The 12,672-nt window shown below is 42.0% G+C and overlaps 1 protein-coding gene across 1 annotated transcript; it reads right to left on the bottom strand.

The window, feature by feature from the left end:
* Nucleotides 1-7,685: 7,685 nt before the first annotated feature.
* LOC141271600 (homeobox protein vex1-like) lies at nt 7,686-11,662 on the bottom strand. Its single transcript, XM_073681644.1, has 3 exons — nt 11,365-11,662; nt 8,196-8,455; nt 7,686-8,038 (listed from the first exon to the last, which is right to left on the bottom strand). The coding sequence occupies exons 1-3, from the start codon at nt 11,660-11,662 to the stop codon at nt 7,709-7,711; spliced, it is 888 nt and encodes a 295-aa protein (XP_073537745.1). The 3' UTR covers nt 7,686-7,708.
* Nucleotides 11,663-12,672: the final 1,010 nt, after the last annotated feature.

Consider the following 12,672-nt stretch of genomic DNA (forward strand, 5'->3'; position numbering starts at 1 on the left):
TTTTTTTCACAAAACTGCTACTTTAGCCTCAAATTTTTAATTTTCACAAGGGCAGCCAGAAAAAATGGACCCCAAAATGTGTTGTGCAATTTCTCCTGAGCACGCTGATACCCCATATGTGGTGCAAAGCCACTGTTTGGGCGCACGGCATGGCTCGGAAGGTAAGGAGCGCCATTTGACTTTTGAAATGGAAATTTGACTGGAATGGATAGCGGACGCCATGTTGCATTTGGAGAGCCCCTGAGGTGCCTAAACAGAGGAAACCCCCAACAAGTCACCCCATTTTGGAAACTAGACCCCTCAAGGAACTTATCTAGATGTGTGGTGAGCACCTTGAACCCCCAGGGGCTTCACACAATTTTATAATGTTGAAGGGTGAAAATAAAAAAACACATTTTTAACACAAAACTGCTACTTTAGCCTCAAATTTTTAATTTTCACAAGGGCAGCCAGAAAAAATGGACCCCAAAATGTGTTGTGCAATTTCTCCTGAGCACGCTGATACCCCATATGTGGTGCAAAGCCACTGTTTGGGCGCACGGCATGGCTCGGAAGGTAAGGAGCGCCATTTGACTTTTGGAATGGAAATTTGACTGGAATGGATAGCGGACGCCATGTTGCATTTGGAGAGCCCCTGAGGTGCCTAAACAGAGGAAACCCCCAACAAGTCACCCCATTTTGGAAACTAGACCCCTCAAGGAACTTATCTAGACGTGTGGTGAGCACCTTGAACCCCCAGGGGCTTCACACAATTTTATAATGTTGAAGGGTGAAAATAAAAAAACACATTTTTATCACAAAACTGCTACTTTAGCCTCAAATTTTTAATTTTCACAAGGGCAGCCAGAAAAAATGGACCCCAAAATGTGTTGTGCAATTTCTCCTGAGCACGCTGATACCCCATATGTGGTGCAAAGCCACTGTTTGGGCGCACGGCATGGCTCGGAAGTTAAGGAGCGCCATTTGACTTTTGGAATGGAAATTTGACTGGAATGGATAGCGGACGCCATGTTGCATTTGGAGAGCCCCTGAGGTGCCTAAACAGAGGAAACCCCCAACAAGTCACCCCATTTTGGAAACTAGACCCCTCAAGGAACTTATCTAGATGTGTGGTGAGCACCTTGAACCCCCAGGGGCTTCACACAATTTTATAATGTTGAAGGGTGAAAATAAAAAAACACATTTTTAACACAAAACTGCTACTTTAGCCTCAAATTTTTAATTTTCACAAGGGCAGCCAGAAAAAATGGACCCCAAAATGTGTTGTGCAATTTCTCCTGAGCACGCTGATACCCCATATGTGGTGCAAAGCCACTGTTTGGGCGCACGGCATGGCTCGGAAGGTAAGGAGCGCCATTTGACTTTTGGAATGGAAATTTGACTGGAATGGATAGCGGACGCCATGTTGCATTTGGAGAGCCCCTGAGGTGCCTAAACAGAGGAAACCCCCAACAAGTCACCCCATTTTGGAAACTAGACCCCTCAAGGAACTTATTTAGATGTGTGGTGAGCACCTTGAACCCCCAGGGGCTTCACACAATTTTATAATGTTGAAGGGTGAAAATAAAAAAACACATTTTTAACACAAAACTGCTACTTTAGCCTCAAATTTTTAATTTTCACAAGGGCAGCCAGAAAAAATGGACCCCAAAATGTGTTGTGCAATTTCTCCTGAGCACGCTGATACCCCATATGTGGTGCAAAGCCACTGTTTGGGCGCACGGCATGGCTCGGAAGGTAAGGAGCGCCATTTGACTTTTGGAATGGAAATTTGACTGGAATGGATAGCGGACGCCATGTTGCATTTGGAGAGCCCCTGAGGTGCCTAAACAGAGGAAACCCACAACAAGTGACCGAATTTTACAATCTACTCCTCTGTATAAATTAATCTAGTGGTGGGAAAATAAGTAGGTAAATGGTCACTAAACCCATAGATGAATTCCCACAGAGGTGTCATTTCCATAATGGGGTCACTTCAGGGGGGATTATGCTGTTCTGGCACTTTTCAGAGTACCAGAGCTAAAGAATCCCCCCTGAAGTGACCCCATTTTGGAAATGACACCCCTCTGGGAATTCATCTATGGGTTTAGTGACCATTTTAACTCGATGGATGATTTCCAGAAACAAGCACGCAATGGAAGGTTTAGATTCTGGAGAACCCCCCACCCCCACCCCTGGAAATTAAGTGAGCTCTACTCGAATATGTCATTCACTAAATGAACCAAATGTTTGAATGACAAATTGGGATACATTTTTACAGTTTAAAAACGTGGTTCTGTGTGGTAGATTTTAAAGCAGTCAGTGACGCATAAGGCTGGCAATGATGGGCATTGTGGGCAATAGTAGCGGGTATCACGCCTCATTCCTCTCTTAGTACATACACGACATCTTTTCTGGGGGTTCCTTCTTGTTTCCGTTGCTGGAATAAGTGCAATAAAATGTCGCTCAGTGAGTCTTTTGACATCCTCAGATTCTAATGGATGAGCGGGGCTAACACTTTGAAAGACAAGATTTTCAATTACCTTTTCTTGATAATCAAGAAAAGGATCTGAATTTCCTGCTTTTTTGTACAACACAAAAGAATTGTATGTGGCCACCTGAAACAAATAGATAACCAACTTTTTATACCAGGTATAGGACTTTCTTGATACCTGGTATGGCTGTAGAACCTGGTCTGCAAGGTCCACACCCCCCATGTGTTTGTTGTAGTCAATGACTGACACAGGTTTTTGCTTCGGAGTGGTGGATCCTAGTTCTACAGTGGCCCTTGTGGCATCTGTGTGGATCGAGCTGAGGACAAAAATATCCCTCTTATCCCTATATTTCAGGGCAAGCAGCTCTCCGTTGCGTACAGCCCCTGACTGCCCCTTTTGGAACTTTTGGTTGACCAATGGTTGTGGAAACCCCTGACGGTTTTTACGGATGGTCCCACAAGCCCCGATGTTGTGTTCAACCAGACTTTTAAATAGGGGTATGCTGGTGTAATAATTGTCCACATATAGATTGTAGCCTTTTTGAAAAAATGGACTTATCAGCTCCCAAACAATTTTTCCAGATGTCCCCAGATAAGTAGGGCATCCTGGTGGGTTTAGCTGGCTATCTTTCCCCTCATATATGCGGAAAGCGGATGTGTATCCGGTTGAACTTTCGCACATTTTATAGATCTTTATTCCAAACCTTGCCCTTTTAGATGGGATAAATTGCTTGAGGTGCAGTCTTCCTTTGAATTTTACAAGGGACTCATCTATAGAAATATTTTGTGTTGGGGTGTAGAGGCTTAAGAATTTTTCTGACAAATTTTCAATGATGGGTCTAATTTTATATAACCTGTCATGTTCTGGGGCATTTCTGGGCAGGCATTGACTATTGTTGTTAAAATGCCAAAACCGCATGAGCATTTCATAACGGGTCCTAGGCAGAATGACTGAAAACATAGGGGTGGCTTGAACAGGGTGGTTGGACCAGTAGGATCGAATGCTCGGTTTTTTAACAAGCCCCATGGCAAATGTAAGTCCTAAAAATTTTTTTATTTCCGGGACATTAGTTGGTGTCCATAAATTTGCCCTAGCATAGTAAGATCGGGGATTCTGGCTTATGAATTGGGATGCATATAAATTTATTTGCACGACAATATGCTCTAGCAAGCTGTCTGTAAAAAACAAATTAAAAAAATGAATTGGTCCAAAATCTTCCACCTCCACATTTATACCAGGAGTGGCGTTGAAATCAGGGCTGAATGGAGCAGCCGAATCCGAAGCCTCCCATCTGGGAAATGCTAGATCATGTGGCAAAGCCCCTTGTACACTGGCGTGCGCCAATTCACTAGTAGCAGGGACAGCGCTTGTACTGGGCAGTGTTCCCTGATTTGGAGACGTTTCTCCAGTAGCGCTATTTGCCCCTATTGTTGTACTGGTCCTTGGGCTTGAGGATGGACCAGAATCACTGCTCATTTCTGAGCTCTCAGTGTCGCCGCTACTAAAGCCCTCAAAATCCACATCTCCATCTGAGATTGCGCTGTCATCAGTGTCAGAACACAGCAGGGCATACACCTCCTCTGCGGTATAAGTCTGACGGGCCATTTTATTTTTAGATTTTTTGACTGGACTGAACGGACCGGACTGAACGGACGGGACTGATCTGACAGGACTGACTGACCTGACAGGACTGACTGACTGGACTGACCTGACAGGACTGACTGACTGGACTGATCTGACAGGACTGACTGACTGGACTGATCTGACAGGACTGACTGACTGGACTGATCTGACAGGACTGACTGACTGGACTGATCTGACAGGACTGACTGACTGGACTGATCTGACAGGACTGACTGACTGGACTGATCTGACAGGACTGACTGACTGGACTGATCTGACAGGACTGACTGACTGGACTGATCTGACAGGACTGACTGACTGACAGATCTGACAGGACTGACTGACTGATCTGACAGGACTGACTGACAGATCTGACAGGACTGACTGACTGATCTGACAGGACTGACTGACTGATCTGACAGGACTGACTGACTGATAGATCTGACAGGACTGACTGACTGATAGATCTGACAGGACTGACTGACTGATAGATCTGACAGGACTGACTGACTGATAGATCTGACAGGACTGACTGACTGATCTGACAGGACTGACTGACTGATAGATCTGACAGGACTGACTGACTGATAGATCTGACAGGACTGACTGACTGATAGATCTGACAGGACTGACTGACTGATAGATCTGACAGGACTGACTGACTGATAGATCTGACAGGACTGACTGACTGATAGATCTGACAGGACTGACTGACTGATAGATCTGACAGGACTGACTGACTGATAGATCTGACAGGACTGACTGACTGATAGATCTGACAGGACTGACTGACTGATAGATCTGACAGGACTGACTGACTGATAGATCTGACAGGACTGACTGACTGACAGATCTGACAGGACTGATCTGACAGGACTGACTGATCTGACAGACTCACTAACCCTAACTCTTACTTTCTTTTTTATTTTATTTTTTTTTTTTTACTTTCACAGTGGCAAGGCTGACACAGCTCTTGTCACACTGTTTCTCCTCTGCTCTCTCACTGAGATCGGAGGAGAAACAGTGTATTTATCAGGCAGATCGCCCGGGAAAGTTTGTTGCTAAAACAAACTTCCCTGGTGATCTCTCTGATTGGCGGCTGGTGTGACGCTGACATCATCGAGACCTGAGCCAATCAGGTCTCAATGATGTCAGAGGTCACAGCACCGGGATCCCCGCCGCTCCTGAGGTATGTGGGGGGTCCCGATCGCCGACCACCAGCTGTTACTATCTTTTAAATGCCGCGATCACTATGGATCGCGGCATCTAGAAGATAGGAACAGGTTAACATCATGGGGACCTGATCCATTCAGGTCCCCATGATGCCACATGTCAGAGCTATCGCTCTGAACCGGTACCGCAGCGCTAGCAGGACCCTGGGGGTCCTGAGCGCTGCGGGACCACCCACCGTTTTTAAACGTCGGCGCTGCACAGAGCCCGGGCAGCGCCGACGTTTATGTACAGTGGGCGGTCCTGAACCTGTTAATCACGTGATGTCATAGACCTAATGGAAGAGAAGAAGTACACAGTGCTAGGTGATTGTGTAAACAGGGACATGGATGCAACAGCAAAGAGAAGAATGACTCAGTGGTAACTTAACCAACAGATATTTATTTGATTAACACAGGTATATGTGGTGCCTACGGCACAAAATCAAAGCGTGAAGCAAACAGTGGAATTATAGTAAATTATGATACAGTGCAAACAACAATTCGGCTATACTAGTATTAAGACAATTCTATCAACACACTATTGAGCCACTACAAGTGTATGGAGCAAGGCAGCGCCCACTAGATGGGTTCTGCCCAAAAGTATGTATAACGCATATATCACTGCCGTTCCCGGCTCAGAAATCGGTGACTCCTCGCAGCGGGCGTGCGCTGGGGGGATTCATACGTCTGCAGTCACACAGAGTGACTGCAGACTTATCAATTTAGACCGGACTACCTTAAAACTCAAGTTTCTTTCAGTTCAGTAACCAACAAACTGAGTTCATATCATTTAGTAACGCGCTAGTTATATAAATATATTCTCATTTAAAGAGGACCTTTCACACAATTTGTTTTTCTTAAACTGGACACACAATGAAATTGTAGCTGCAGAGAAAATTTTTATCAATTTTTCCTCTCTGTTGCAGAGATATTAGCAGTCAAATATTTGGCACCTAATGAGTTAACTTTAGTTAAGTCCAAGTGGATTTTATCTGATTTTTTCACTGGGGGCGTGTCCTTCTGCCTGCTGTATGATGTTGACCAATCATAAGCAGGCAGCAACATAAAGGTGCAGAAGGACACATGACCATAGTCCACAGGTTCTGCCAGCCAGAGTGTGCAGACTAAATAAGCACTGAAGATACATTACACAGCACAGAAGTGCAGTACAGATGAGGTGTATTATGAAAGGTTTGCGTAATTTATGCTGTAATCTCCCAGCACTTTGCAATAATGCAGGCAGTTAGACCAGGAGATCAGGGCGGTTTCATTACATTTCACACACAGGACCGGCCTTAGACCACGGCTCCACTATCAGTATTTCGTCAGTGTATTTTCTCAGGAGTGGGTGTCAAAACCAGGAGTGGGTGATAAATGCAGAATTGGTGATTGTTCCTCACCTGGTTTTGGCTGCCACTCCTGAGATAAAACACTGACTGAATACTGACCAAATACTAATAGTGGGGCCGTGGACTTAGGCTGCATGGTTCACATCCAACTGTGAAAACAATTGAATAAATCTAATAACACTCACTTAGACTTAAAGAGTAACAATTGTTTGAATTTTTATTTCTTAAATCAATAGTACAAGTGAAAATAATCAACTTTGTAATGTATCTTATCAGAGATATCAGCTCCTTTCTCCATCCGGACTGATCATTTTCAAAATTCTCAATTCACGGAGATAGATGACAATTGTGATGACGGCTACTCTTTAACTGGGTTAATTCATTAAATGCCAAATATTTGATTGCTATTCTCTGCAGAGACTCAAAATAAAAGAAAAGAAAAAAACATGTTTTATTTCGATCTGCAGCCAGTACTACATTGTGTGTTCAACATAAATTTGATGAAAGGTCATTTTTAAAAGGGGTGGTCTGAAACTAATATTAATCCTAAAAGTCTATTTATTGTAATAATCAAATCGCTTTTATAATATACATTATTTAAAATCTCTGACACAGCCTCTGTCTCCACCCCAAAAGGAAGGGTCAGTGACATCCTAGTCCCAGCTCTACTTAGCATGTATCGGTTGTCAATTCCGATGTATGTTCAATACGAGCTGCCTTGTCACTGTACAATATTATTTTCAATGCACAGTGACAGTGCACTCCCTCGCCGGCTCTAATGAAAAGTGACGAGCCAGGAAGAGAGCGCACTGTCAGTGCACATTGTAAGATCACCTGGCGAGCAAGGACCAGCCTAGCCCCCCAAAAGTCATCTCCCATAGAGACTTTATAATTAAATTATATTACAAAAACATTAAATAGACATTTAGAATTAAAACCGATGTTAGTTTTCAGACACCCCCGTTAAGCAGTGTATAAAAGCAATAAAAAAAAAATATAAAAAAAAAAAATAACATGATAAATTATGTATATCAATAGTCTAGACAGAAAATTAATATGGGTTTAATGTGTGGCTCATTGGATCATTAAGCATTGGATGTACCAGCACAGGAGGGCATGGGAAGGACCCAAAATTTGGTGGGGTAATGGGTGCAGAATGGAGTGGAGGCCTCACCACTGCTGTTGGAAGTGCTCTAAAGGGATGGACTGGTGTCGGATGAGCAAGTGGTATTGGCAGATTTGGTTGTAGAGAGAAATTTGGTGGGGGCTGAAAGTCTGAATAATTGTAACACGGAAGGCATATTCCGTATACCAAATCAAGTCTTGCATTATGGCTTTCTCGTTTAAACTTCATCCTTCGATTCTGAAACCAGGTTTTAATCTGAAAGGGAATAAGAAAATATAAGTATGTTTGATGGCAGAAAATGGACCTTTTAGATACTTATTACAACCCGTGAATCCCCTATACTATCATCACTGGATAAACTTGGGAAATGCAGACTAACCAAAAATTGTTATAGTATCTCTAGAAAGACTACCTGGGTCTTTGATAGCTGCAGCACCTTGGACAGACGCTGCTTCTCGTTGGACCCAATGTACTGGTTCTCCTTGAAGCTCCTCTCAAGCTCCTCCAGCTGCTCAGTGGTGAACTTTGTTCTGGGTCTGGATGTGGATTTAGACTCATCCTCAGAAACGGACCCTGGACTTTTCATACTGTCAGAGTCAGAGAAAGGACTTTTCTCCTGGACAGGACTTTGGGCAGATACCTCTTGAAATGTATTTCTAGATATGGAAAGACCTGAAAAAATAAGAAATTAAAAATATAAAGAAATTAAGCGACTGAACAGGTGTATGATCCCGCAGATTGTATATATTTAGAGAAATTAGTTAATTTAATGGCATCTCTGGCTGTTAAGACAAACTACGAGTTAAAATTTTGGATCAGTAAAGTCGCAGGTTGAGGAGCATTGAACTGTTGTATGTTCTCGGATAGACAGAAAGGCTATGTTCACACATGTTGGGGTTTTTTTTACGTCACAAATCTGCAGCAAAACTGATCTCTTGCAGGAAATCAGCTGCGTCAAAAATGCAGGTTTAGCTGAGTATTTTGTGCGTTTTTTTTTGCCATCAAAAACGCTGAAAAAATGCTGATGCAAATTTTGGTGTGATTTTTCAGTGTTTTTTTTCCCCCACCTATTACTTCCTGGGTTGGGTGAAAAAACGCTGAAAGAAGTGACATGCTCTATTTTCCAAAAACCCAACAAAGACACAAAATACGCAACAACAACAACAACAACAAAACATACTGTGTGAACAGAGAATTCTGGTTTCTCATAGACTTTGCTGGTACTGCAAAACGCAGATGAAAATTTGCATAAAATCTGCAGCAAAAAATGCTGAAAAACACAACATGTGTGAACATAGCCAAACACAAAAACAATACGATCTGAAGATTCATCATACTATAGTTCATAATGTAATGTGCTTAGCCTATATATTCACTATGCACCCACATGTAAGGTCCCAGCGCTGAATTAGACAAGTGTGGTTCATGCATTATGATTGGGAGTTTAACTCCGCCATAACAATCATAACATAATGCAACATTTTTGCTGCATTTTTATGACTTTCCCCTTATTTAATGTGCAAATGTGAATGTTTTTTTAATGTGCTTTTTAGAATACAGGATACCTGTGTTACATACCTAAAGGTTCCACATACAAGCCTCAATAAGCTGCATTTTTAATGCTTTTTTAATACTGCAGAAAAGCTTTGATTCTGGGCCTAAAAATGTAACAGCATTTTTTTTCTTGCCTGCATTTTTTTCAGGCTCCACATAGAAGATTAGAGAAAAAAAAAATAACAAAACCGCACAGTTCAGCAGCGTCTTTAGACGAACAGTGGGCGCAGTTTTCACGAAATCACATCCACTTTGCACAGTTAAACAGCAGCATTTACGCTACATGTGAACACGGCCTAGATATCCAAGCAAAGTGAAAGTCATTTTATGAAATCTACATCCTCTGTGTCTAAAGACACTGCTGAGCTGTGCAGTTTTGATGCTTTTTTTTTTTCTTTATAAGCTTCTATGGGGAGAATGAAAAAAAAAAAAAAAAACCTCCGTTACATTTTTAAATGTAGAATTAAAGCTTTTCTGTAATAGTAAAGCATTAAACTCTGATTCATATCTGCACCAAAAAAAGTATCAAATAAGGAGGAAAACTTATAAAAGAAACACAGCAAACACACCATAATCAGAAGATTGTTATTGCGTTGTGTGGTGCCGACACCTGTAGAAAACGTGCAGAAAGAAGAGCAAAAAAAGCTGCATTTACGCTAAGTGTGAACACGGCCTCGACATTACATTTTTATTACTATTTATGGGTTTAATAGAGAAATCTGGGAGAAAATTAACTTTCTGTCACTGCTCACTACATAATAGTAATATAGGGATAACATTGGTCTGAGTGCAATCTGACGTTTTGTTGGATTGCACTTGCACTGAAAATACGCTCGTCTGCACCTACCTTTAGTGCACCTTAAGGCCATGTACACACTGTGCCCGACGGTTGCCAGTCAGTATGGAGATCTACATATTCACCCACCAAAAACAGAAAAATGTATGCCATAATGGTGCATGACTCTTTTCAATGGCCCTCTGCATAACTGCTGAGCTTTTCTATACAGTAGAACAAATGGTAGGCGTGCATATACGTGTCAGACGAAGGGCAAAATAACACTTTTGGCCTCCATCTTGGGCTTGGGGGCCTATAGAGAAACATTAAAGGGGTTATCCAGGACTATTTAATATTTTACTAAGAACTTCCAACCTGTTGTGCCCTATGCTCATCTCTGCCGGCACAGAGGGGACACAGACACAGAAGGCGAGCATAAATCAGACACACATTACATTTATAGTCCATTTACTTCCACCGAGACAATAAATGCAGAACAGTCATTGGTGGCACAATGATCTCAGATCCCTAGCTGTACTACAATTCTCAGACAAGACTATCAGGGGAAGGCTTGGAGTTGTAGTGCCGCGAGACATAAATAGCAACAGGTTGGAGACTACTGCTTCAGTATATATCAAGTTTACAAATGTGACCACAAGTTGTAAAGTGCAGAAAACAAAAACCCTCAAACAAGAAATATCCCCCGTCAGGGCTCGCGCACACCATCATAATTTTCAGTCCGAGTGCTATCCATTAAAAAAAAAGTGCCGCACTCAGACCAATGTTATTAGTGCAAATGAACTATTTTTTTTCACTGACTGAATCTGCATGTGAAAAAAAAAAATTGAAGCATGCACGATTTTCCTCACAAAAATTACTCATGCATTCAAGTCTATGGGTGTGACAAGTGAGAAAATAAATTGTCCTTCTTTTGTGGATGCAACTCTGAAAGATTTTTTATACGGTCATGTGAACCTAGCCTTGAATAATAAGGCCCACGTTCACATGTTGAGTATTTGGTGAATTTTTTACATCAGTATTTGTAAGCCAAAACCAGGAGTGGAACAATCAGTGGAAAAGTATAATAGAAACACGTCACCACTTCTGTATTTATCACCCACTCCTGGTTTGGGATTACAAATACTGAGGTAAAAAATCTCATCAAATAGTCAATGTGTACTTTTTTTTTAATAAAAAAAATATATATATTGAAAGCAGCTTATAAAGGAATAGTCAAGGAGATTATTCTTACCATGGGAGTCTCGTAGGGTGCTTGGAGCTTGATAAAGTGCAATTTGGTTGTCAATGTGATTTTCCTTCTCGTTGAAGTCAGTTCCTGCATTCGTTTTTTCCATTTCTGATGGCAATGAAGTGTTATATTCCTTCTCATAGGGGAAAGCTTGGCCCATCTGGAATCTTAATAAATCCACATTAGGAGGTGTAGTAGTAGTAGTAGTAGAGCTGTTGGCGGCTTCGGTGGTAGCTTCCAAGGTGATGGTTCTGTGACTGCTTTGAGAAAGCCATTCTACTGAAAAATATCCTTTCTCCATCCCAGGTGTAAGGTGTCCTTCTCTGTCTTCTCCAATGTCCAACTAACCTTCTAATTCTCTGCCAGGAATATTTAAAGCCCCCTGGCCCAAGGTGAGTTGTAAGGAGCCAACACTTGGGAGCAATGTCTACAATAGGCTTATTAGGTGTTACTGTAATTTCCATTGTCGGGGGACTGTCACATCCTTTTAATCCCTCTATTCAGAAGTCACTGGCACCAAGTCCATCTTTGGAAGGCTGACCTTCAATGATAGATGTGTCAAGTAATTGAATCAACATTTAGGATTAGATAGCCTGATATTATTGCTGCTAAACCATTTTGGGGTTCATTGTTTCCAGATAAGGTATCAGAGTCATTGAAATGATGTTGTAGGACAAACTGACTGGGAGGAACTTTATCAGAGGCTGCAAGTTTGTTTGAGTAGGTTTAATTAAATTTTCGGACACTGCCTGGAGACTTTCTGTTGGGACAAAGTGATAATCTTATGACTGGTGTCTGATACTATACAGGGACTTGGATAAAAAGATGCAAGTCCATGAGATGGTGCGATATTAAATTGGGGGTCTACACCCATTTCATATGAGTTCCTGAAACAGGAAAAGACTTGGGACACAGACAAGTTTATCTGATCTTTGGAGCCATGTAGTGTTTGTGGGGCATCATGTTAATGTGGTTTATTAAGGAAGGAGCAACATAGGAAATGAGGGCGAGCCATTGAGAATGACTGGCAAATGTGTGCTGGGTGCATATCAAAGTCAACAGCTTAATGTTTTTATGAACTAGATCAAACACTTAATTGTACATTTTAGTGAAAGAGAAGTGGTCCTCTCATGTGATCCCCTGATAAGAATTTAATTGCAGACCTTTCTCTTCTCAGCTCTTTCCAAGCCAACAGACTACTGGGTGGGTTTATTAGTTAGCATGGAAGCTTTTGTTTTATCCAGAGAGGAAGAGGTTAAGCCTAGAGCAACAGGGGATCACCCCCACCCCTTGCAAACACCTCATTTAAAA

Source organism: Phyllobates terribilis, unplaced genomic scaffold (assembly GCF_046119375.1).
Source record: "Phyllobates terribilis strain yellow unplaced genomic scaffold, ASM4611937v1 Scaffold_5__5_contigs__length_657084704, whole genome shotgun sequence".
NCBI lineage: Eukaryota > Metazoa > Chordata > Amphibia > Anura > Dendrobatidae > Phyllobates > Phyllobates terribilis.

What these genes read in the sequence shown, in the direction of transcription:
- LOC141271600 (XM_073681644.1), bottom strand. Translation starts at nt 11,662, where the DNA reads ATGGAGAAAGGATATTTTTCAGTAGAATGGCTTTCTCAAAGCAGTCAC. An exon ending in CACCCTACGAGACTCCCATG is followed by an intron (nt 8,456 to 11,364) that starts GTAAGAATAATC and finishes TTATTTTTTCAG; the next exon opens with GTCTTTCCATATCTAGAAAT. An exon ending in TGCAGCTATCAAAGACCCAG is followed by an intron (nt 8,039 to 8,195) that starts GTAGTCTTTCTA and finishes ATTCCCTTTCAG; the next exon opens with ATTAAAACCTGGTTTCAGAA.